The 25,339-nt window shown below is 27.1% G+C and overlaps 5 protein-coding genes across 10 annotated transcripts in view; 3 read left to right on the top strand and 2 right to left on the bottom strand.

The window, feature by feature from the left end:
- The window catches only part of LOC130667491 (uncharacterized), a 32,385-nt gene extending 31,246 nt beyond the window's left edge, over positions 1–1,139 (top strand). For 2 of the 5 annotated variants that reach the window (XM_057469106.1, XM_057469105.1), the window contains exon 15: positions 210–1,139. In XM_057469106.1, coding sequence (XP_057325089.1) covers positions 210–449 — 240 coding nt within the window. In that variant the 3' untranslated portion in view covers positions 450–1,139. The other 3 variants (XM_057469108.1, XM_057469109.1, XM_057469107.1) reach the window with 3 other exon arrangements.
- Positions 1,140–3,615: 2,476 nt separating this feature from the next.
- On the bottom strand, positions 3,616–6,001 carry LOC130667495 (39S ribosomal protein L30, mitochondrial). Its single transcript, XM_057469113.1, has 4 exons — positions 5,844–6,001; positions 5,224–5,342; positions 4,008–4,134; positions 3,616–3,935 (listed from the first exon to the last, which is right to left on the bottom strand). Exons 2-4 carry the CDS (start codon positions 5,334–5,336, stop codon positions 3,651–3,653), a joined length of 525 nt encoding a protein of 174 aa, XP_057325096.1. The 5' UTR covers positions 5,337–5,342; positions 5,844–6,001; the 3' UTR covers positions 3,616–3,650.
- A 28-nt stretch (positions 6,002–6,029) lies between these two features.
- On the top strand, positions 6,030–10,831 carry LOC130667493 (iron-sulfur protein NUBPL). The gene is made up of 4 exons (XM_057469110.1): positions 6,030–6,365; positions 7,300–7,628; positions 7,812–8,185; positions 10,542–10,831. The coding sequence occupies exons 1-4, from the start codon at positions 6,291–6,293 to the stop codon at positions 10,706–10,708; spliced, it is 945 nt and encodes a 314-aa protein (XP_057325093.1). The 5' UTR covers positions 6,030–6,290; the 3' UTR covers positions 10,709–10,831.
- A 2,193-nt stretch (positions 10,832–13,024) lies between these two features.
- LOC130667494 (ATP synthase subunit gamma, mitochondrial) lies at positions 13,025–15,155 on the top strand. Its single transcript, XM_057469112.1, has 3 exons — positions 13,025–13,164; positions 13,519–14,068; positions 14,645–15,155. Exons 2-3 carry the CDS (start codon positions 13,539–13,541, stop codon positions 15,009–15,011), a joined length of 897 nt encoding a protein of 298 aa, XP_057325095.1. The 5' UTR covers positions 13,025–13,164; positions 13,519–13,538; the 3' UTR covers positions 15,012–15,155.
- Positions 15,156–20,555: 5,400 nt separating this feature from the next.
- On the bottom strand, positions 20,556–24,940 carry LOC130668282 (transcription initiation factor IIA subunit 1). Of its 2 annotated transcripts, none has more exons than XM_057470484.1 (7): positions 24,759–24,940; positions 24,074–24,305; positions 22,947–23,276; positions 21,529–21,671; positions 21,253–21,402; positions 21,090–21,179; positions 20,556–21,001 (listed from the first exon to the last, which is right to left on the bottom strand). In XM_057470484.1, the coding sequence occupies exons 1-7, from the start codon at positions 24,780–24,782 to the stop codon at positions 20,894–20,896; spliced, it is 1,077 nt and encodes a 358-aa protein (XP_057326467.1). In that variant the 5' UTR covers positions 24,783–24,940; the 3' UTR covers positions 20,556–20,893. The 2 variants fall into 2 exon arrangements, with proteins under 2 accessions (XP_057326467.1, XP_057326466.1); XM_057470483.1 differs by having other exon boundaries at positions 21,478–21,671; positions 24,759–24,938.
- Positions 24,941–25,339: the final 399 nt, after the last annotated feature.

Below are 25,339 nucleotides of genomic sequence, written 5' to 3'. Positions count from 1 at the left end.
CTCTTTGAGTTTTTTTTATCACCGCCGCCAGATTTTTTCAAGCACCATAGATTAGACATACCTTCCATCACCAGAAAGTAAGAGAATAAAATGATCAACTAGAAAATTAATAAGCTTGGCACGGCTCTGCATGACGCAAATGCTTGTACTCTGTTTACAAAAAAAAAAAAAAAAATTATTAGTACCAGCTGAACCTGTGAATTTCATAGCCGTCTGTCAATGGCGTCACTGGCGAGGACAATTTTGGGCTGACTTTAAATGCTGATGATGATGCAGACGAGAGTGGTGACTCAGAAGACTGCAATGTGCCTGAAATCAGTATGGATCAACTGCTAGGTAGCAGTAATTTTTCATCTCTACGTTGTTTTCTTAATCGTAGACGACTGGAACCACTTCCTGAAGAAGACGATTCATCTGGAAATGACAAGAATCAAGTTGGATGGTGGTGACAGAGGTTGCAGTCCGCGAGTTTGAGTAGCGGCGATGATGAAATTAAAAATAGAGACCGAATATTCGCTAAATTAAGTCAAGAAGATGAAGAATTTCGTAAAAAAATTTTGGATCTCCATAAAAAACTTTTGGATGTTGATGGAGATTCTGTTAATAATTTACCGGTTAAGAAATCTGAAAAACGAGTAACATTAGTGGAAACAGCATCTCCGAAGCCACTAGATGCAGGGAGAATTTTGAAACCAGCATTAAAAAATTCGATTGTTAGTTCCAGCGATGAAGCTGAAAGTATTTCTAGGATGCTTGATAGAAGACGATTGAAAAGAATGGATCTCGATCACGAGAGGAAAAAACATTTAGAACAACTGAGAAGACGGTCAGAAAGAATCGATGAAGTTTCTGAGGATGATGAAGACGAACAAATAACAGTGAGACCTAATGAAACAACTTTTCTCAATCGTTTAAGGATTCGCAGACGTAGCATTAAGTTGTTAAGTTTTTTAAGTGGCAAATCTTCAGACAAATCTCACGAGGAACGAGCATCCAGATTATTAAAAATGTACATGCCTGAAAAATGTACCAAAGGACAAAATACTATTTCCATTCATCATCATACGTCCAGAAGTAGAAGATTTTGGAAACTCCGTAGTCGCAGAAAGAATTATCCTTAAAATTATTATTTTTTAAATTTCCAATTAAAAAAATAAATGAAAAATACAAAAGTAAATTTCAATTAAATAAATTACGTCCAATAAACGAAAATTAAAGTTTGGATAACGTTCATCAATTACACGTCCAATGATGAGAATTTATAAAATACGTCTTTCAATTATTTATCGAGGACTTCCAAACTATTTATTTATTACCAGACATTGCCGAAAGTTAACTCGAGGAATTATGTACAATTTATTGTTTACATTTTTTAATAAACCTAGTGCTTTAGGTGCAACTGTAAATGTAGAATTAATAAAAGTGAAGAAAACAAAATTAAGAAAAAAAAGTAAATAAATAAATTATTAGAAATGTTTTCTTCAAAGAATTAATGATCGCCTTTGCATTTATTATAAAATTTCTATATTATGCAAGTTGTAAAAAAGTAAAAGTAAAAAGATCGCAGAAACGGCCTATGCAATATTTACATTTAAACGTAAGTAATCCTCGAGTAAAAAATACGGCCTAGGTATAACTTTATACCTAATTATTATAATTATTTATTATGGTTATCAATGTTTATACTCAATATTTGGTAATAACAGAATAAAATAAATAAAAATAAGATTTCCTCCATGAGCTCGTTATATTGTTTAAAATAAATTGAAGAGTTTCTATAAAAACTAATTATTCTTCTTTAACGTATGAACAAAAAATAGGTCCGCACGACTGACCCAACGCGGCACTCACTATCTTCCACTTAAATAATAGATTTAATTAATTGTAACTAAGAATAAATAAATTAAAAAAAAGTTACTGTTGGTAGATTGTAAAATTTAGTCTTTAAAGACTAAAATGCAAATAAATTATACTATTTGTTGAAATGGGACTTTTAATATCGTTATTTTTCCATTCCTTTATTATTTTTATATCTTTTTGTAAATTTTATTGCATGAAAAATGTAAATCAATTTTCGCAGGATATTTTATCATCTATTGCAACTAGAATTTTTTTATTTAGTTTAGTTGAATCACTGCTTAAAAATTTCCTTCAAATTTAAAACCAAATTACTTGGAGTTATTATAACAAGTTCAGATCATTCAGAAATATGGAATATAAATATGACCATAAATTAACTAATTTTTTGCATAACTTAAAATTTTTAACTCATAAATTTTATAAAAATCAAAATCACAAAATATTAGTGCTGTACAATTTGGCCGACTAAGCCGGCCATAAAGTTTAACCAGGTAAATTAGTTCATCAGTCAGCTAGCTAATTTAAGTTAATCGGTTAACTGGTTGATCGGTCATACAGTCAAATTGATATTTTGCTATTTATAAGCTAGCAGTTATGATTAAATCACATATCATTAACGTATGTTGAAAAGTACAATATTTATCAGGTGATTAAAATTACGTAAATTATTAAATTAAAGTTTTCTTTTCATAATATGCCATCATAATAAAAATAATTATATAGTTTTAATAAATTCATTGTTCTTAAAACCTGTATTCAAATATTTAAATTTTATTAATAATAAAAGAAAAACAACTTCAGCATAACGATATCATTTGAAAAGTAAACATGCAGATAATAATTAAGAATTTGAATCGTTACCACTTATAGAAATAAAATCACTGGAGTCAAGGTCTTCCGTTTGACTATTTGATTGTAATTCATCTGCATGTTTACTTATCAAATGATATCGTTATGCTGAAGTCGTTTTTCTTTTATTATTAAGAAAATTTAAGTATTTGAATATAGGTTTTAGAACAATTAATTTATTAAATCTATATAATTATTTTCATTGTGATGACATATTATGAAAAGAAAACTTTAATTCAATAATTTAAGAAATTTTAATCACCTGATCAATATTGTACTTTTCAACATACGTTAATGATATGTGATTTAATCATAATTCCTAGCTTATAAATAGCAAAATATCAATTTCACTGTTAGACCGATTAACCAGTTAACTGGTTAGTCGGCTAACCAGTTAACTAATTTAGCCGATTAACCAATTAACTAAGTCAACCGATTAATTTAAATTAGCTAGATGTCTGATGAACTAATTAACCTGGTTAAACTTTATGGTCGGTTTAGTCGGCCAAATTGTACAGTACTAGTTTTAATTAACCAAATAAAATTATTAAAAAATGGGGGGAAATAATATTTTTGTCTTATGTACTATTTAATAAGTGGCTGCAAATCATATACTTCTCATTCTCTAACAATTCTCCGCATCACCAGCTTGAAATTAACTTATTTCTTACTGGCTGCTGACACTGAATCTTCAAGTTTCGATGTAGGTAATCATGAAAAATCTAGTGTGTGACTCAGGATAAAACACGATTTCAGACTGCGAGTGGTCACTTGCTGCTCGGGTAGCCAACCTCACCCTAGTCTGAAATCATCTTGTTTGATCCCTTCTCACACAATATATACTATTTCAATAACAATAAATTATTTAAGTTTATAAAATCTCTTTAATAAATGTCACTATTGATAATGACGTATTGTATTTTATTCAATGATAATTAAATCTACAACTCATAAGGATTAAGCCATCTCATTCTCAATTCTTCTTTGAGTGTTTTACGATCTAGTCGTTTCGGATTATTCATAAATTCTATAGTGGCTCGTTCACGTTCCGGATCAACTCTTGGAGCCATCAGCAAATCACCATTTTCATGAAGCCAAGTCTGTACCGAATTATCATTGGGTAATTTATCTGGCATATTAATTGGAGTTACTTTTATTAAATGCTTAATTTGCCAAAGCATTTTACACACTTCTGGTATATTTTTCACGATCGCAATATCACTAGACTAAAAATAATCAGTTAAATTTATTTGAATCCTTTAATTTTAAACAACTATACTGTCAATAAAATTATTTACCACTTTATCTAAGCCCAATTGCTTAAGTACAGATTTGTCCCAGTACGGATTGCCTTTGTACGGCTTTACGCGCTGAACCATTAAGAGTTTTGTTGGTGTTATTGGAGGATCTTTGTGATCTTTATGTCTAAAATATAATTTCATTACTTAAAAGAAATACTAATTCATCATTAATATAATTTATCATGAGTGAGAATGTAGCAGACGTCAGACAAATTTAAAATTATAAATAACTAGAGTTAATAATTAAAAAAATATTTATAAATATTTTTTTTTTCTTTATTTTAAATGCGTAACTACAATGTGTCTATTGACAATAAATAATTGGGATGAAGGTGTAAAACGTGGTGATTTGAGCTTTACCCAATGGCAAAATACTCTAGTGCGGAAGGAATATTAGAAGTGCTGTGGAAGGTCCAGGGTCTTAATACGCTCAAGGCGTGTGGGTTCACTTCTGAACTCTATGATGTCTTTCACCAATGGATTTGGATATTTGTGGAGTCTGACTTAATATTTTGTGCTGTACCGCGAGATTTTCTCTTTGACTGTGGCTATATGTAAATCCTTGTGAAGAGTTTTGTTGGATACGAACCACGGTGCGTTGATGATGGTTCGAGAGTCTTCGATTGAAATCGCTGAAGAATTTCGACGTTGCTAGTGCTAGCAGTACTCCAGAATTGGATGCCATACGTCCAAATTGGTTTTAAGATGGTTTTTTATAGCAAAAGTTTATTTTCAGTGGACAATTGTGACTTTCTGCCGATCAGCCAGTAAATTTTATTTAATTTTATATTGAGTTCGTTTCTTTTTGTGGTTAGAATATTTATAAAAAATGCACTTATTATTTTGAAAACTTTTCAAATGCGCATTTTTTCAAAATTTTATTTTACTAATTATTTACTCTATATATTAATAATTTTAAATTTGTCTCATGTCTGCTACATTAATTTATCCTACTCAAAGACTAATACACTCCTAATAATAAATAAATATTTTTTATGATTCAATAAATTAACTCATGACTCAAGAATTATTTTTTTAAATAATTATAAAAAAAAAAAAAAATTTGTACACTAAAAAGTTTTCTAATCAATATTCTACATATTAGTAATTTGTCAATTAAATTAATTAAAGTATCGTTTAATAAAAATAATTTGAGTAATTATAAATAACAAAAATAAATATAAAATAAAAAGTTTAAACTGATTTAACTTACCTAGGATAATAAGTTACTTGTTCATATTTGACACCTTCAGTTTTCCAAGCCCTTGGTGCTCCTTTTAAAAAATATTTACGAACTTGTGTGTAACAATATAACGGTATAGACATTTTCACCTAAAAAAAAAAAAATAATTAAATAATATGAGCGCAAATGATGATGATGAAGTTAGCCGACGTTTAATAATTTAAAAATTTTTTTTTCTAAAAACAAATTAAAAAAAAAATCTAAACCAAAAATATGCACATGTAGAAAATTAAAAAAACTATAAGTGCAATTTTTTGAAATATTTTTTTTTTTTTAATTTATCATTTTTAAAAAAAATTTACAAATTATTAGACGTCTGCTAACTCCAGTATCATGTGTAAATGTAGCAGACATACGACAATTTTCTAATTACATGCAAAAAAATGTAAATAATTAAAACAATAAAATTTAATTTTTACTTTATAAACATTTCTATTTATTATTTTAAAGTTTTAACAATTTTCAAATGACAGCTAACTTTACTATTATTTAAATAATTATTATTTGACAATAATTAATTTAATTTTACTTTAAGGTTATAATTATATTATGTATAACAATTAGTTAATTAATCATTTTAAATCACTTACCGAATGGAAAACTGTTCAACAAATTAAAAATTTTCTTGTAGTATATATATATTATATCAGCGTAAAACAATTATCGAATTGTTTCAAAATTTAATCACCATTATCAATAATTAATTCTCTAACCGGTTAAATAAAAAATAATAAATTCTTATTGAACTTTTTACTTTTTTTGACTACAGAAGATAAAACAGAATAGTTTCAACGCGATTGTTATACGAAGTAAAAAAGTTACTGTATTATTGTGTCCACTTTGTACATTATTAAGTTTTTTAAAAATAATTAACTGTAATTAAATTGACACTAATGTGAAATTTTATGGACTATATATTATACCACAATAGTTGTCAGTAAATAATTATTTACCTATTTTATTTTATTGATTGTTAAGTAAAAATTGAGGTTATTGCTCGTTGAGAATTTCTAATATTTTAGCGGTAAATTTAAAAAATGCCGGGATCACTTTTACAAAACGTAGCACTAAATTTTCGATTTATTTTTCGTGATACAACTAAAATTAAACGAGTAAGTATTTATTATTTATCGTTATTTTTTTTTTTACATCAAGATTTATTTAAAATTATGGTAGTTGTATCATGATACTGAAGTTAGCCGATGTCTGATAATTTTTGAATTTTTTTAAACAATAAATTATTGAAAAAAAAATATTTGAAAAAATCGCACTTGTAGTTTTCAAAATTTCCTACATGTGAATATTTTTAGTTTTTTTTTTTTTTTTTTTTTTAATCCATTTGGTAAAAAAATTCGAAAATTTTCGATTGTTTGTTCACTTCTGGATCGTAGTTGTGCCACTACTTTCTTTTGTGAATTATTTCTAAATGAATTAGTGGTTTTTAGACGGATTTCACTGTATCTATTTTTTTTTTTTTATATAAACTTGATAATTTTATTAAATTTAATTATGAGAGTAAATTTAGCAGACATGAGATCAGTGTAAATGTAGCAGATAAGACAATTTTTGAATTACATATAAAAAAATTAAACAATTAAATTGATATGATAAAAAAAATGCATGTACTGGTTTTAGAATTTTCTCCAAGCCCATTTTTTAATTTTTTTGTTTAAAAAATTTAATTTTATTATTTTAAAATTTTTAAAATTGTCTGATGTCCGCCAACTTCACTATCATAGACATGAGACATTTTATAAATTTTGAATAAATAAATAAATGAATTAAAATAATTAAATTTTTAAAAAATGCACGTACTGATTCTTCATTGATCTAAATACGCATTTTTTAATTTTTATTCTACTGACATTTTATTTATTTTGAAAAGTAGAAAAATTTCCACTTATCAGTTACATTCACACTCATAATTTAATTATAGGCAATATTTACTTTCTTTATAAAACAATGATTTTCACTTAAAAATTTAAATATAAAACATTTTATGAAACAAAAATATTAAAACTATAAAAATTATTTAAAATATTTCAGTTGTGGTCATCAGTGTCAAGTACAAATAATTTAAAAAACGAAGATGAAAGACGACAGCAAATAATGGGTAAAGGACTTCCAAAACAAAAAGCTATAAAAGGTGTTAAACAAGTATTACTAGTCGCATCTGGTAAAGGTGGAGTTGGTAAATCTACAACAAGTGTTAATTTAGCTACTGCATTGAAAATCATCGAGCCAAACAAAGCAGTAGGTTTATTAGATGCTGATATTTTTGGACCGACAATTCCATTAATGATGAATCTTCATCAAACACCTTTACTCAATGATAATGATTTAATGGAACCTCTTGTTAATTACGGTGTTAAGTGGTAACTTTATTATTTATTTAAATGTTTAAGTTTATACGAAATTGTCTTCCTTACACTTTTAAACTCTTCAAATACTTACAAGAGTTAAACGAATTAATTGCATTAGATTTAATACAAGTAAAACGTTTAGATTTTTTTAAATTACACTTATAAAATATTTATATTAATGAAGTATTATTTTAGTATGTCTATGGGGTTTTTGGTTGACGAAAAATCTCCAGTTATTTGGAGAGGATTGATGGTAATGAGTGCATTAGAGAAATTACTTCGACAAGTTAATTGGGATCCACTTGATTATCTTATAGTGGACACACCTCCTGGAACTGGAGATACTCTTCTTTCTTTGATTCAAAATATTCCTATCAGTGGTGTTGTTATTGTTACAACTCCTCAACGGGCAGCATTAGACGTAGCTCGAAGAGGAGCTAAAATGTTTCAAAAAATGAAAGTTCCTATAGCTGGACTTGTTGAAAATATGACGAGTTTAACGTGTCCAAATTGCTCGGAACAAGTGTCATTATTTGGTGAAGGAGGCACACTTTTATCCAAAGAATTAGGTAAAATATATCAATGATACTGAAGTTAGCCGACGTCTAATATTTTTTGAATTTATAAAAAAATTATAAAAAAAATAAATATTTTAAAAATTGCACCTATAGCTCTGTTAATTTTCTAAATGTGCATATTTTTAATTTTTTTTTTACTTGCAATTTATTTGTTGAAGACAAAATCTGAAAATTGTTAATTGTCTGCTATCTTTGAGATCATAATATATCAAAATGACCAAATTTTATTTAAAGTAATCCTTTCATTACATTGAAAAAAAGAGTATATTTTACTTTTGTTAAAAGTTTATAAAATTATAGATACTATAGGCGGGTAACTCGAGTCAGTTTATCAGCCAAGTCTTGGCGATAATTAAAATGTTTTTTTACTGTAAATTATTAGCATCTATGATAATTTTTATAATTTATCTTCATCATACGATATTTAAAATTATTGTGTGATGATTTCAGTAGATAATTTCTGAAAATACAGATTTTATGGACATGTATTTGATCCAAGCGCCGAGGAAAATAGTAGTAACTGTAGAACATTTACAACACGACGCGACAGTGTTATAATTCTACTCACAACATCTCTACTCAAGGGAAAACAACTTTACTCAGCCTCAACTCTACTCACAGTTTTTTTAACTTCCCGCAAAGAAAATAGACGATTTTCGAAAAATTCGGGAAGTTATTGGTTTCACCCCGATTTGCGAAAATCGAAATTTCATCAGATGTCGACGTTTTGAAGTCTTAGGAAGCTACTCTGACTATTTTTAGAATGATGTCCGAGTGTCTGTATGTATGTAAACTCTTTATAACTTTTTAACTAATGAACCGATTTGGATGGTTAAGGCGGCAATCAAAAGAGCTTATTGGCCATCAACTTTTCTGAAAATTTCAGATCATTTGATCAAGTAGACTCAAAAATATTGGCGAATTACGAAAAAAAAAAATTTTTTTTTAATTTTTTTATTGATTTCTCAGAAATGACTTATACGATCGACTTCAAAATCTATTCAGCTCTAGAACTTGATAAAACGCGCCGATTGCCGCCTTAGCCATCTCAATCGGAGTATTCGTTCGAGAGTTATCGCGGGAGAAAGAAATGGTAAAAAACGGTTTTTTCCAAATATCTTCGAAATGACTGACCCGATCGATTTCAATTTTTAATCAGCTCTAGAATTCAATAAAACGCGCCGATTGCCACCTCAAACGTCAAAATCGGTTAATTAGTTCAAAAGCTATCGGCGTTAAAAAGTAAAAAAAAATAACATTTTATGTTGTTTTTCCGAATAAATCATAATATAATGTACTACAATGTGTCTGAAATCATACAAACTTTTCCTCTTTGTGGTCTTTTTTGATCATCATATAATGTCATCTAACTTGTTCTTTAGTTTAAATCATATTATCAACAAAAAAATTGAAGAAACACAGTTTTTAATATTTTTCTCGGATATTTTATATATTATTGCTTTGACATGAGTTAAAACTTATTTAAATCTTGATTTTGATCACTTACAGTGATTTCTACCTCAATACATTTATTTCATTGAACATCATCGCGAATAAAAATTTGAAATTGCTTCTCATTAATGATTTTCGATTCTTAAATTTTCAAACTTTAACATAGAACGTAACTTGTTAGAGCTTGAAAAGCTCATAAAAAAACAAGTGCATGCAATAAGATTTTCAACCTCAAAGAGCTCGAAAACAGCGGGAAGTTTTGGTGCTGGCCCACAGGGCCAACCGACTCCCAGATTTTTTACTCAGGTTTAACTCTACTCATTTATATCTTTATTCAGCTTCAATTAGACTCAGCGACAACTTTACTCAGCTACAACTCTACTCAACATTGAATTGGTATTTTATCGATAGGCTAGAATACATGAGTAGAATTTTAGCTGAGTAAAGTTGTCGCTGAGTAAAGATATAAATGAGTAGAGTTAAACCTGAGTAAAAAAAAACTGTGAGTAGAGTTGAGACTGAATAAAGTTGTGAGTGAGTAGAGTTGTAGCTTCTTCCCCTGAGTCAAGATGTTATGAGTAGAATTGTAAGATTGCCCACGACACTAGTAAAAGAAACTAAGTTATCAAATAATTGAAAAAATTTTATCAATAAAAACACAATTATTGGAATAAAATACATTGTGATTTTAATTTTTATAAAATTTACTAATCGAAAATTTAATTTACGTCCAGTTTACGTTTGAAACGTCAAGTGAGTTCAATCTACGATTTAAATTTAAACTCACGAATGAATTAATGGGAGGATTCTCTAAACATAAATTTTAAATTAATTATATGTGATTTATTTTTATCAATGCATTGTATCTTGATTAAAAATTTTGTTTATTTTTTAGGTATTCCAATCTTAAAAAAATTTCCTTTAGATAGAGAGACAACAGAGTCTGGGGATCTAGGAAAACCGATTGTTCTAGCCTATCCAAATTCTACACAAGCTACTTTATATAAAGAGTTAGCACAAAATATTGTAATTTTTTTACAAAAACAAATCAATTCGTCGTGATATTTTTTGTACTGATTTACTAAAATCTTAATTTAAGTTCTCTACAGTTGATTGTTAAGATTAAAAAATAAACGTACTAATTATTTAATAATTTTCCTAAGACTATTTAATTTTATCTGAAATAAAAATCATTTCATAAATTAAATAAAATTTTACTTTCATAGAAAAATTAGTTTTATTAGATTTTATATAATTAAATTTAAAAGAACGATTAACATAATTGATATTTCGTGTTACGAAAACCAAAAGGGCGTATAAAAAATTTTTTTTTGCTCCAATCAATGTAAAAATGTTGAAAACATTAAAATCTATGAAAAGAACAAAAAAAAATTTATTTTTGTTATACGCCCTTTTGGTTTTAAGAAAAAATTTTTTTAAATTCATAAGGGCGTATCCTGCTTTTTTTCGGTTTATTATCAATTGTAGATCAGAGTAAGAAAAAAAATTGCAAGAGTAATAAAAATTATCACTCCACAACTTAATTTATCTGAACAAATATTCATGTAAGTAAAAAACAAAATTTCTTTATTTAATTTTGATCGAATCTTAAATTTGTTATAATTTTTTTAATTCAACCATTAATGTAAAAAATATGAATCCTTCGAGAATGAAAAAAATTCATTAAAAAAATTCTAAATTCTGTGAGTGCTGTGAAATTTAATTCAATTAAATTAAAAAAATGCACTTTTAGATTTTTCAATTTTTCAAAGGTGCATTTTTTCATTTTTCTATCAAAGTTTAATTTTCAGCGGTGGTAACAGTTTATAAATTTTTGTATTATTATCAAGTTATGTTCTAAAAAAAATTAGAAAATTTTTTTTTTTATAATCTTAGGTACAGATGGTCCTGACGATGGAGATGGCATAGGACTAATACCCTGATGAATTTATTTTTTCTTCATTTTTCATTCGTTTTTTCACTTAAATAAATATTTGTTGATATAAATTAAATTGTGGAGTGATAGTTGTTATTACCCTAGCAATTTTTTTTCTCACTCTGACCTATAATTGATAATAAATCGAAAAAAAAGGATACGCCCTTATGACTAAAAAAATTTTTTCTTAAAACCAAAAGGGCGTATAACAAAAAATTTTTTTTTTGTTTTTTCCATAGATTTTGATATTTTCAACATTTTTACATTGATTGGAGCAAAAAAATTTTTTTATACGTCCTTTTGGTTTTGGTAACGCGATTTAATTAAACTGTAAATAAGAATTAGCGATGATAATAATCAAAATTTAATATGAACACTAGAGTGGTCCAAAAAAAAAATTTTTTTTTTTTTTTTCAAGGGCTATTATCTCAAAAGCTTTTCTTAAGTATAAAAAAAATTCCCTTGAAAGCGCAGCTTGATATCTCAATTCTTCAAGAAGCTCAATAAATTTATATGTTCCTATTTAAATAACACGTAAAAAAATTTTTTTTACGTTTTCATCCGGTAAAACTACGAAAAAAATTTTATTCTGAATTTTCCATCAATTATTCTTATAGGAAATTTAATTCTCTACAAAAAAGTATTGAATTCGTTTTTTCGTAATCCTAACGGGTAAAAAGGTATTGAGCTTTAAATATTCGCAATAAAAGAAAATTTAATTAGATATGAAGAAAATTGAATTCAGTATCCATCCGCAAGTACTAGCTTTAATTGAAAAATATAATGAATTTGGGACAAAAGATGAAGAAAAGAAACAATATCTGTTACAAATAGTTGCTGATCATAGGAAAAAATATCCAAATTGTGATAGGAAAAATTATTCATAATTATATAAACGATTATTGAATTATTTAACTATTATAAACAGTTTAGAGTTTGATTAATTTCGAAATAAATATATGCGGTCACCAAAAAAGTTTTCAAAAAGTTTAAAATTATTTCAAATCTATAATAATTGAATAAATTATCTAGTAATGGTGTCAATTCCATTAAAAAGTTGCTCTAAAACTATCTTCCTTCAAATTTACTTAGTAACGAGTACTTAAAGCTCAATAACTTTTTAACCGTTAGGATTAAGAAAAAACTATTTAAATACTTTTTTGTAGAGAATTAAATTTGCTACAAGATTGATTGATGGAAAATACAGAAAAACATTTTTTTCGTAGTTTTACTGGATGAAAACTTGAAAAATTGAGTTATCAAGCTGCGCTTTGGAGGAAATTTTTTTTATACCTTAGAGAAGCTTTTGGAATTATAGCCAAAAATTTTTTTTTTTTGGACCACTCTAATAAACACATTTATTTATTGTATTTAATAATTTATTAAGTTAAGGAATTGTGTTAAAAAAATTAATTACAAAATTTGAAAGTACCGCCAAAAAAGAAAGCTACGATACTGCGCTCTTGTGTTTCTCTTTAACGATTATTTGTGTTGTACGTTTATTCCGCTTATTCTATTGACTGTCGAGTTAACCTTCTTAGAACTTGTGGCCGAGTTTGCTTTCGTCCGTAAAATTTATTTGGTAAGTTTATTTAATTTATTTTACTTTTAACTTAATTTAAAAATTACTTTAATTTCCCATATGAAAACATAAAATATTAATATATTTTATTTATTATCAAAATTTAATTAATACATTTTAATTACTACACTAAAAATAACATTTATGTCAACTAATTTCCATCAAGTTCAATCTGATGATTACATAAAAGCTGATTAAACTCCAAAAAATAAGTCTCTAATTTCTTACTGACAGATCATAAAATTTGAATTTTAAAAAATCAATTGAATAAAAATATATATATATGCACTGGAATATGTATCCGTAATTACATATATTTAAAATTCTTATATAATATTTTTTAAAAATTTTTAGTGAACAATAGTCTTGTCATCATGCTTCGTCAGACAAGCAACTTGGTCACGTTGACTGCAGCAGCAGTCCAACAACAACAGCAACAACGTGGTATGGCCACATTAAAATCAATTTCAATTCGTTTGAAATCAGTAAAGAACATCCAGAAAATTACCCAATCTATGAAGATGGTGTCAGCAGCAAAATACAATCATGCCGAACGTGATTTAAAACAAGCAAGACCTCTAGGTCAAGGAACTAAAATTTTTTACGAGCAAGCTGAAATTCAAGCACCGGAAAACGAACCTAAACAATTGGTAATTGCTGTTACAAGTGATCGAGGTCTATGCGGTGCTGTACACAGCGGTGTGTCACGTAATATTCGTGATAAATTATTAGCTGATCCAAATCTTCGTGAAAACACTAAAATAATATGCATTGGTGATAAATCACGAGCTATTTTATCGCGATTGTTTGCTAAAAATATTCTCTTTGTTGCATCTGAGGTTGGCCGAAAGCCTCCAACTTTCACTGATGCTTCCAAAGTTGCTGCTATGATTTTGAATTCAGAGTTAGTTGATAATTAATTTTTTTTTTTTAATATTTTAAGGCCGTTCTCAAATAGTGCCCCCCCCCCCCACTTTTTTAAAATATTCAATGACTTTAAATTGTAATGACTGTATTAAAATTTTGATAGTTAATTAAAAAAAAGTTTAAGCATTAATTGAAAAAAGGGCAACGCAGTTACATTTTCGCCGGGACATAGATTTTAAAAAAAATTATTTAGTTGATATCAATTGAGAGTTAAACAAAATTTGGAAAATAAATTTCAGTAAAATCGTCATGTCAATATTATAATTTTGAATGTCAAATTTTTTAGGCTAAAATTTATTTAATAAATTTCGTTTAACTCCTTATTGATTTTAACTGTGAGTAATTTTTTTAAAAATTTATATTTCGGCGACAATTGTAACTGCGTTTTTCTTTTTTCAATTAATGCGATAATTTTTTTAAAATTAATTAACAAAATTTTAATACTGTTATGACAATTCGTCATTGAATATTTCAAAAAGTGGGGCCTCTGTAGGAGAACGCCTTTAATACTGCAGAATTACACTAAAATTAATTATTTTTATTTTATTAATAGATACACTTTTGGATCTGGACGCATAGTTTACAACAGATTTAGGTCAGTTGTTTCATATGTAGTTGACCAATTGCCACTATTCGATAAATCTGCTGTAATAGGTGCACCTAAGCTATCAGTTTATGATTCTCTTGATGAGGATGTAGTCCAGAGTTATTTGGAATTTTCACTCGCCTCATTGCTATTCTATTCAATGAAAGAAGGTGCATGCAGCGAACAGTCAAGCAGAATGACTGCTATGGACAATGCCAGTAAGAATGCTGGTGAAATGATTGATAAACTCACTCTAACATTCAATCGTACTCGTCAAGCTGTTATTACCAGAGAACTTATTGAAATTATTTCTGGAGCTGCTGCTTTGGATTAAACATCTTGTTATATGGAAAACTAATTTTTATAGTCTGCGAAGTTGGCAAGTGATTATTATTCACTATTAATATCCGTAAAAATTATAAAATTAAAACGAAAAATGAAAAACAAACCAATAGAAATAAATTATCTTGGTTCTTCATTTTTTTTTTTTATATTCTGTTAACTTCGCTCCATATATAACAACATATAGATTATTCAAGGGATTAATTGCCTAGAAGATAATCGTAATGTAAGTGTGAATTAATTATTATTAAATCTATAAACACTTACTTTACTGAAATAATTAAAAACTGCCAGTCGTCGAATGTATTAATAAAAATAAAAAAACAAACAATAGAAAAATATAGCTACAGTTCAGACTACTGGTTATTTATTTGGTAAATTAAAAAAATATTTATTTATTTATTTATTTAACGCCAATAGGCAATGTACGATAACAATTTACATACGATATGATGAAAGGAGAGTAACAGACGAAATACAGGGTGGCCACGAACCGGGAAAACTGGGAGTATCGGGAATTATCAGGGAATTAAATGCAACCGGGAAATATCATGGAAATGTCAGGGAATTTCGAAAAGTATCCGGGAATTGAATTGTAACAGTTCAAAATTTAAAAAATTTTCAATTATAAACTAGTTATAAAAATTAAGGGATATTAAAAAAATTTCAAATTTTGAAGTGATTTTCAACAGGTTGTAACTCGAAGGAAAATGGTCATACAACAAAAACAAAAAAGACAAATTGTAGCTTCAAGTGTCTAGTTTTCTGATCTAATCTTTATATTTTTTTATTATGTGCGGTTCCGGAGTGATCCTAAGAAAACTATCGAAAAATAAATTTACCAAATTTTTGCTCGTCTTATGAACGGTCTTCGAGCTTCAATAAATTTTTTTCGATAATTATGATTGATATTTGATTGCTCCGGAACCGTGCATAATAAAAAAATTTAAAGACCCAGATTAGAAAACTAGACATTTGAAGCTACAGTCTGATTTTTTGTTTTTATTGTACGACCATTTTCTTTCGAGTTACAAACTGTTGAAAATTACTAAAAAATTTGAAATTTTTTAAATACCCCTTAATGTTTGTAACAAGTGTATTTTGAATTTATTTAAATCATAAAATTTCTTATTAAATATTTTAACTTATACATTCTTAACATTGAATAATCAGAAGTAGGCAATATTAATTTATTTTATTGCCCATTTTTTATGGTTTTTCGCATGATTTAATTATCAAATTTAATTATTAAAAATGAAAATATACTAAAAACTTTAAATATCTAAATGATACGAATAAAATTCCTAAATCAAGGAAAAATGTGAAAAGCTTTACAGGAAAACCGGGAAATATCAGGGAATTTTTAAATTATTTCTTTGTGGCCACCCTGAAATAACGCTTTAAGCGATGGATTGGTAATATAGATATACAAAAATAATGAAGACAAAAACATTGCACGTGGAGGGGTTCGTGGTTGGTCGTTGTATTCCAGTACCAGCTTTTTGACAGACGTTCGAAAGGATGGGTAAGGACGACTAAAGAAGTTCACATCCGAGCAGATAGCATTGATCGAATTAGATATTTTGTTGATAGGCCCAAAACGGACATAGTTTTTGGAGGATTTTGTAGTATTTAACAGCCAGCTATGCCGTAGGCCCGTTTTGGGGCAGATAAATTCAAAGCGTTCAAGTATTTCTGGGGAGTCAATGGACCCGTTGATTACCTTGTAGAAGAACGAAATGTCGTTAACTTGCCTTAAATTCGCTAAATAATTGATATGAAGGTACTCATACACTGCGTCGGTGTCCAAGTCATGGCCTGTCTGTCGTAAGAAGTAAGATAGGAACTTGCAGAATCTGGGCTGGATTTTTTCAAGCCTAGTAACAAGTGTTTCGGTATGGGGTGCCCAGATGACCGAGTTATACTCCATAATAGGTCTCACCAATGAGGAGTAAAGACTAAGCAATGCAGTAACGTTAAATAGTTTATTTTTTATTTTTTGTCATCTTGAATCAAGTGATTGACAAAAAATTATTTTTAAATTAGTTACGGTTTAAAAATATCAAAATCAAGCCCATTTTTTCGGAATATTTATCAAAAATGAAACTGGCCTTTGGAATCGCATCCTGAATAATGAATATGGTCATCTATTTGTTGATCATTTAATTTTAATTTTTGGTAATTTGAACTTTGGAAATTAAAACTTTTAACCAATTGAACCAGACAATAACACTTATAAATTAATTTTTCTATTAAATATTAAAATAGATAAATTTTGAATTTAAAAGACTTTTTAATTTTTTTTCTTTTCAGGCAATTCCTGTGCTTGCAAAATGAAAAAAATATATAAAATTTGAAAAATTTTTCATCGATGATGAAAATTTAAATTTATAAAGTCAAAATTTCTAAACTTAAATTTATTGGTAGTTCAAATTCCAAAAGTTCAATTTCACCAAAGTCCGTACTTTTGATATTTAAAATTTCAAATTCAATAAAACAAATTCATTTTTAGTAAATTTCATAGAAATCTAACTATTGTATTTGTCTTCATAATGGAATTGTCGAAAAATTTTGCTACTACTAAACTCGGCTCGACGAGCTGAGTCAGGAAATACATATGATTCAAAAGTGTATATATATATATATATATATATATATATATATATATATATATATATATATATATATATATATACTAGACTGGGCCAGAAAAATCGACTATTTTTGTTTTTTTTCGATACTGTGAAAATATTATTCCTGATGACCAAAAAAAAATTATTGTGCAAGTTTGAGCCCTTAATATTGATATTAAAAGGTGTATCGTTACGACTATTAGTTTTTTGACAGAAATAATTCCTAGCTTAATAGCAAAATATCAATTTCACAGTTTGACTGATTAGCCAGTTAACTAAGCTAACCGATTAATTTAAATTAGCTAGCTGGCTGATGAACTAATTAACCTGGTTGAACTTTATGGCCGGTTTGGTCGGCCAAATCGTAGAGCACTAATAATTAATAAAGACTACTAACGGCTAATGAATTTGAATAATTATTTTTGAAGCTAATAGCATGAATGTTAATAACTTGAAAATACTTTTGTGTTGTTAAAAATTTTATTTTCTTTTCTTCTCAAAAATTATTTAGTATTCAATAGATTTACAAAATTGAACTCTTTTTATTCACTTAAATTGGTTGAAATTTATTAATATAAATGCATGGACCGAGATTGCGTGTTAAGTATTTTATGTGATTTAACAATTTACATCCAGAATTTAGAAAATTTTAATTCTAGAGATATGATGTGAGAAGTAAATTAAAAGATTGTGTAAGTGGTTAAGCAGATTATATAATGACCGTAATTTCTCATTAATAAGATTAATTTACTGTTGGAATTTGAATAATATTCTAAATTAAACAGTTTAAATATTTGTAAAGCCCGTGTTTTCTGACGGTTATCATTTATCATTATTAAAACAAGGTAAGTATATTGTCAAATAAAAATCAAGATACATAAGAAATTACATTAAAAATTATTTATTAAATTATCGTTAATGCCACAGTTATAATTTTATTAAAATATTATTTGCTTTAAATTTATTCCTTCAAATTGCTTTTTAATTAAATAAATAAAAAAATTAATAATTTTAATTTAATGAAAGCTTTAAAAAAGTATTTGTTCTCACGAAAATTTTTTTTTTACTTACAATTTATGTTTATGCAAAGCAATACATGTTAGATAAATTAATATAATAAAAATTCGGCAAGAATATTATTATTATTGGTTTCAATAATTATACATGACTTTCTTTTCTTTTTATATCTTAAAGCTCGCATTTTATAACGTACAAATTATAATTATCATCAGTTATCTTAAGTTTCATACTTTTTTTTTTGTCTAAGATTATTTACAAAATTACTTGAATGCACTTGAGGGTTTAATAGCTAGATTTTATCAATTTATAAAATTAATACTAATTATAATTATTTTTTAAAATATTAATTTGACGGAAGATTTTAACGTATACTGTAAAAAGAAAAAGGAAATATTTTCTTAGCAAATTATCAGTTTATCAGTAATGATAAAAAAAAATATACTTGTTTCAATTAATCTTATTTCCTATGATTATCACTCATTCATGGGCTATTTTTTTTTGAGGTATGCATTAATTATACAAGTAAGAAAATTAAATTCAATACAATATAAAGCGAGCTTTCTTCAAAAATTTTTATATCTTTCAATTTAATTAATTATTATTTTCTATGTTATATTATTTATAAATAGTATACATTGTGTCAGAAAAAAAAGTTTTTTTTTTTTTTAATTAAATACATTTCAAAAGTTACTTTAATTAAAAAAAAATCCTCCTAAAATCTCAACTCTGTATCTCAAAAATTAAGCTGGCGCACGGGGGGAGGGGGAGAGGTCCCCTTTCCCATTTAAAATACATTGACAAAAATTTTTTTCTTTATTTTGTAAATAACTATGTTAAAAATGTTTTTTTCCGATTTTTGAATTCTGTGATCTTGTAGGAAATTAAATTCTCTACGAAAAAGATCTCTTGTGTCATACAGTCAAAGTTGATAGGAAAAAAGTTATAGAGGTTGAAACTTAAGAGGAAAAAATCGAATTTTTAAGATGAATACAATTTTTTTGTTTTTTATTCGTTAACTAGCAAGATTTCATTTTTTTATTATTTTGCAATTAAATTCCTTATAACAAATGTAATTATCTACAAAAATGGTCCTTAGAGTCGTTTTAATAGAGCTCATAGAAAGAAAGTTATAGAGCTCTAAAGTTAAGAACAATTGAATTATTGAGAAAAAAAATTTTGTAGTCTAATATTATTATGAAGGATCATAAGTCCAGAGAACATCGATACAATGAATCTGAATTTTCAATTTCAATTAAAATTTAATTTTTTGTAGAAATATAAAAACAAAAAAATTTTTTTCTCATTAATTCAATTTTCCTCAATTTTAGAGCTCTGTAACTCTCCTTCTATGAGCTCTATTAAAACGACTCTAAGAACCATTTTTATAGATAATTGCATTTCTTATAAGGACTTTAATTGCAAAATAATAAAAAAATTAAATCCTGCTAGTTAACGAATAAAAAACAAAAAAATTGTATTCGTCTTAAAAATCCGATTTTTTCCTCCTAAGTTTCAACCTCTATAACTTTTTTCCTATCAACTTTGACCGTATGACACAAAAGATCTTTTTCGTAGAGAATTTAATTTCCTACAAGATCACAGAATTTAAAAATCGGAAAAAAAACTTTTTAACAGTTATTTATAAAATAGAAATAAAAAATTTTTTCAATGTATTTTAAATGGGAAAGGGGACTCCCCTTACGCCAGCTCAATTTTTGAGATACAGAGTTGAAATTTTAGGATTTTTTTTTAATTAAAGTAACTTGAAATGTATATTTAAAAAAAAAAAAAAAAAACTTTTTTTTCTGACACAGTCTAGTATACATACAAATATTAAAGACATAATTGAATTTTTGAAAATAATTAAAAAATAAGATAAGAAATAATAGGAGATATCAATATATTATTTGATAATTAATCAACCTTAAGTAAATAACAAAATTTGACACACACTAAATTCCATCACCAGTGCACTTGACTACTTTATTCACACTTTGTTAATTATACTAACTAAATTTACTTTAGTGTCAATGAGTTTATTTATTTATTGATTTTAATTTTAGTTTTTATAATGAAAATTTGTTTATTTTCCACATTTAATTAGTAATCGGTTGACTAAATAATAAGTTATGAATATATTCAAAATTTTCCATAAAATTTTAATTACAATGGAAAAAAAAAACAATCATAATCTGATATAATTAAAAGCCAATTAATTGGCTCACCATTCAGCATCACCGTTTGCTTTTTGAAATACATAGTCTTTACCACTCAAATTCATTATCCCGTCTTTTAAATAAAATTTCCATTTGTTTCGACTTCTCGTTATCTAAAAGTAAATAAAAATTTAAAATTATTTGTCATTGATAAAAAAAAAAAAAAAAAAATACTTAAGAATGATTTAATAGTATGCAAACCTTATCGTATTGGCATACAACAACATTATCGGTGTCAAATAAATCAGTTGGATCATCGTCTGTAACATCGTCCTCAGAATTAAGTGGTTCCTTAAAATAAAAATTTAAAATTAGTCTTAAAATAATTTAAAATAATTATTAATAAGAGTAATTGTTAAAAAACCTCTTCTCGAGCTCCTGCATCATCCTGTTCATCGTCATCTTTTTCAAGATCATCATCGTCGTCATCATTGTCATCTTCATCATCTTCATCGTCTTCATCTTCAGAAGTATCTCCATGTGGACCATCAAGTTGAGCTATGTTACCTTGTGCCTAAAATATTTATTTAAAAACATAAATGTTGCGTTTTTAAAATTAAATTATTATCAATAATTACTCAACACACACCTGGTTCTGTACAGGTAATTGTTGTTGAACATTATTTGCCTGTGTAATTACTTGGTTTATTTCCATAGGTAAAGTTGATTGAGCTTGTAAAGTTTTATCGACATGTTGTTGAAGTAATTTTGACGCAACACTTTCCGGAAATCCCATAGCTGCAGTTATCACAGATCCCGTTAGAATAGTATGTAATTGATTACCTGTAATGAGTAGTTATTAATAAATTGCTTGACAAATGCCAAAACAGCAGTTAGATAGGGTTTGGTGCCAAAAGGGCGTATAAAAAAATTTTTTTTTGCCATTCAACTCAAAATTGCTCAAAACGTCAAGATCAATAAAAAAAAAATTTATAATAATAATAATAAATATTAAAGGTGAAATATTGAACTACATACAGTTTAATTTCTGTATACAAAGGGGCAAAACAGGTGAGCGAAAATCAGTACTGTAAAACTTGAGAAAAAATTTTTTATTCTCAGAATTTTTATAAAAAAGTTATTTTTTTTTTTTTTTTGGTTTTATTCGACTCCATTTGGAATTTTCGAAAAGCACCTAATTTTTTTTTTTTACTCATTCTCAAGCTATTTTGTGAGATTTAAATAAAAAAATCTGGGTGTTGGTTGGCCCTGCGGGCCAGCCCCAAAACTTTCCGCTCAGGGAGCTCGAAAACATTATTACTTGTAAATTTTTGAGCTCTTCGAGCTCAAAAATCCATTAGGCCGGTAAAACATACCTTCACTGAAAAAAAATCATTTTTGTCCAATGATATCTTTGGAAAGAATATTTGAACGTTCTTGGTGGCAATCGAAAGGGCTCACCAAGACTTAAAATTGATTAGATTTTGGAGTCGATCGGTCATGTAGTTTACGTTAAACGAAAAATACAAATTAAAAATATTTTTTTTTATGTTTTTTGCATATAACTGATAAACCACTTGCCCGATTCGCCTCAAAATCTAATCAATGTCAAGTCTTGGTGAGCCCTTTCGATTGCCACCAAGAACGTTCAAATCGGTTGATTCGGTCCAAAAATATCGTCGGACAAAAAAATTTTACACACACGCGCGGACGTTCATCTGGAAATAGTCAGAATAGCTTTCTAGGACCTCAAAACTTTGACATCTGATGAAAACTCGATTTTCGAAAATCGGGGTGAAAAATTTTTATACGCCCTTTCGGTTTTGCAAAGCCAAAACGGCGTATATATTGATATACGCCTTTTTGGCATTTGTCACGCGAAATATTTTGTTAGTTAATCTAGTTATATAATTAAAATAATTTATATTTATGACAGAATGTTTTGACAATTTGTAATTTTGACAGGATATTTATTAATGTATTTATTTGATGTATGTTTTTGTAGATTGCCTGAGGAAGTCGGGATTTCCGACGAAACGTTGCAATAAAGTGTGAAATAATTGTCAACATTGCGTTTTTGGTCTGATCAACCTGATATTTATTAATTAAAATAATTACTTTGAATAGCAGATGCAGGAACATGAATCGTCAAAACCTTAGGATTTCCATCACCAGTACTGGCATTACCAGGTAAAGTTATTTGAATAGGAACTTGTCGTTCAAATAATGCTGGTGCAGTAACAACTTGTTGTACTGGCATTGTTGCATGTTGCTGAGCTGGTAAATTTGTTGTTTGTTGATTAGCAACTCTTACTGGTTGTGGTTGTGACTGAGATTGAGTTTGAATTAATTGCTGTGGTGTCTGTTGCTGAACGTGAGACTGCGATTGAGTTGTAGTTGATACTGCTTGCATTTGTTGCTGAGCAAAATGATTACCAACATTTGCAGCTAAAATAATAATAATAATCTATATTATTAAGAGAATAAGGAAAATTTTGTTCCCGCCATATCTATATGATAGAATTAGTTAGTGATATTGAAATTGGTATCATTAGATAGGTCTTGACTTGAATTTGTGCCTTTTCATAGTTTAAACTCTTTTTAATTGCCAAGTACCGAGATGAATAGATTTATCTATATCATTCGAATTACATTTAAATTATGCGAGAAAAAAGACGATCGTATTTATTTTCTATAAATAAATTAATACTTTAATTATTCTGTCACTAAATATGACTGAATGTCACTAAATATGACTGAATGTCACTGAATATATAGCTATATTATTTATATCGCGTTACTTATTCCAAAATGACAGATTTTTGTGCTCCCTTTTGGTTATAGGAAGCTTCTCAAAGCCAAAAAAGTGTGCATAGAAAAAAAAAGGATTCGTTGACATAAAAAATCTTTACTCGCCTAAAGAAAATTTTTACTCACCCCCAGAAATTTTTTGCATCGTGAATTGAAAACAAAAATTTATTTAGAACTAGAAAAAATTACTCAGTGCAAGGAATTATTTCTTGACCAAAAAAATATTTTCTCGCCCCAAGACAATTTTAGTATTTAATTGATAATGCATAAAATTTGTTGGTGCAAATTAAAATTTTGTTGCGGCAAGAAATTCTTTTTCCTGCGTATTTTATAAATTTAGTAGTAAGATTTGGGCAGTCTCGTGCCGACTGCAGGTTGTTCGTAAGTAATTAAATAAATAAAAAATTATAACCAATAAAGAAAAATAAATTTACCATTGCTGGAAGTAACACCTTTATTTGCTCCACTATTTTTAAGTATTGTTATCTGAGGCGGTTGTGGTTCTGGTGGATCAGAATTTATTTCCACAGCTTTACTTTGAATCAATTTCGATTCCCATATTTGTCTTAGTTCTTCTAGTACACCTTCATCGACGCCTTCCTCAGTACATAATGAATCTTTTACACCATTTATTACATCATCAATCACAGTATTATAAAGTTTTAACTGTAATTAATAATATATTAATATTAAAACTTGTAATTAAATACCAAATATAAATTATTCATTACTTTATTTTAATGAAAAATTATAAGTTAATTATATAATTATAATTAATTATCGTATCAATAATACAAACCAGATATATTTTTTATATCCAGCGCGAATCACAATACAAATAAATTAATTTTTAATCATTGCCATGACACCGGATTATTGTAATAAATTATTTAACAAATGCGTACAATAAACTAATTACAGATATAAACAATAATATAAAAAAATCTATGTCAAAAAAATGAGTAAAAATAAATAAACTGATAATTAAAAATAATGAAATGAATTTAAAATCTTAAATTCTTTAAACACAAATAGGATGTGTGTTTCAAGTGAACGTAATGAAACATAATTTTTAAAATATTTTATTTTATTCATCGACATAATTATTCCATTACTCACCACACTGGTTTGGCTAAGGGCCATTGTCAGATAATTAGTATTGTCAATCGTTAAGATTTAAAACAATACCAATAATCCTTAACAATTTTATTAAAAAAAACCCTCTGTAAGCCAAGCTGCTATCGTGTCGCTCGTGCTCTTTTATACTTTCTCATCAGCTCCCATTCCATTCACAATACAGCCACGATGTTGGTCGACACAACACCTTTATTACTACGAAAGTCAAAATAAAACTAATGAGTGTGAATGTAGCAGACATCATACAAATTTTAAATTATAAATAAATAGAGTAAATAATTGATAAAATTAAATTTTAAAAAATGCGCGCTTAAAAAATTTAAAAATTAATAAGTGCATTTTTTAAAATTTTGATTTTTAAATCATTTACTCTATTTATTTATAGTTTTAAATTTGTCTGATGGCTGCTACATTCACACTTATATAAAATTTTTATATATTTTTACCATATATTATATTCAATTATTTATCCAACTTTATTTATTAATGAAAATATATATTATTTAATTAAATTATATGTTTCATAGATTTATTAAATAAAATTTTTTAAAAATTATCAAAAC

Source organism: Microplitis mediator, chromosome 5, assembly GCF_029852145.1.
Source record: "Microplitis mediator isolate UGA2020A chromosome 5, iyMicMedi2.1, whole genome shotgun sequence".
In the NCBI taxonomy this organism is placed as follows: Eukaryota; Metazoa; Arthropoda; class Insecta; order Hymenoptera; family Braconidae; genus Microplitis; species Microplitis mediator.
This window is presented reverse-complemented; position numbering and strand designations above follow the sequence as displayed.

Excerpts from the sequence above, each read along its gene's own strand:
- LOC130667495 (XM_057469113.1), bottom strand. The coding sequence starts at position 5,336 with ATGTCTATACCGTTATATTGTTACACACAAGTTCGTAAATATTTTTTA. Across the intron at positions 4,135-5,223 it reads CAAGTAACTTATTATCCTAG|ACATAAAGATCACAAAGATC; the intron begins GTAAGTTAAATC and ends ATTATATTTTAG. Across the intron at positions 3,936-4,007 it reads AATTGGGCTTAGATAAAGTG|TCTAGTGATATTGCGATCGT; the intron begins GTAAATAATTTT and ends GATTATTTTTAG.
- LOC130667493 (XM_057469110.1), top strand. The coding sequence starts at position 6,291 with ATGCCGGGATCACTTTTACAAAACGTAGCACTAAATTTTCGATTTATT. Across the intron at positions 6,366-7,299 it reads ATACAACTAAAATTAAACGA|TTGTGGTCATCAGTGTCAAG; the intron begins GTAAGTATTTAT and ends AAAATATTTCAG. Across the intron at positions 8,186-10,541 it reads ACTTTTATCCAAAGAATTAG|GTATTCCAATCTTAAAAAAA; the intron begins GTAAAATATATC and ends TTTATTTTTTAG.
- LOC130667494 (XM_057469112.1), top strand. The coding sequence starts at position 13,539 with ATGCTTCGTCAGACAAGCAACTTGGTCACGTTGACTGCAGCAGCAGTC. Across the intron at positions 14,069-14,644 it reads GCTATGATTTTGAATTCAGA|ATACACTTTTGGATCTGGAC; the intron begins GTTAGTTGATAA and ends TTTTATTAATAG.
- LOC130668282 (XM_057470483.1), bottom strand. The coding sequence starts at position 24,782 with ATGGCCCTTAGCCAAACCAGTGTG. Across the intron at positions 21,672-22,946 it reads TCCTGCATCTGCTATTCAAA|GTAATCAATTACATACTATT; the intron begins GTAATTATTTTA and ends TACTCATTACAG. Across the intron at positions 21,180-21,252 it reads ATGCAGGAGCTCGAGAAGAG|GAACCACTTAATTCTGAGGA; the intron begins GTTTTTTAACAA and ends TTTTATTTTAAG.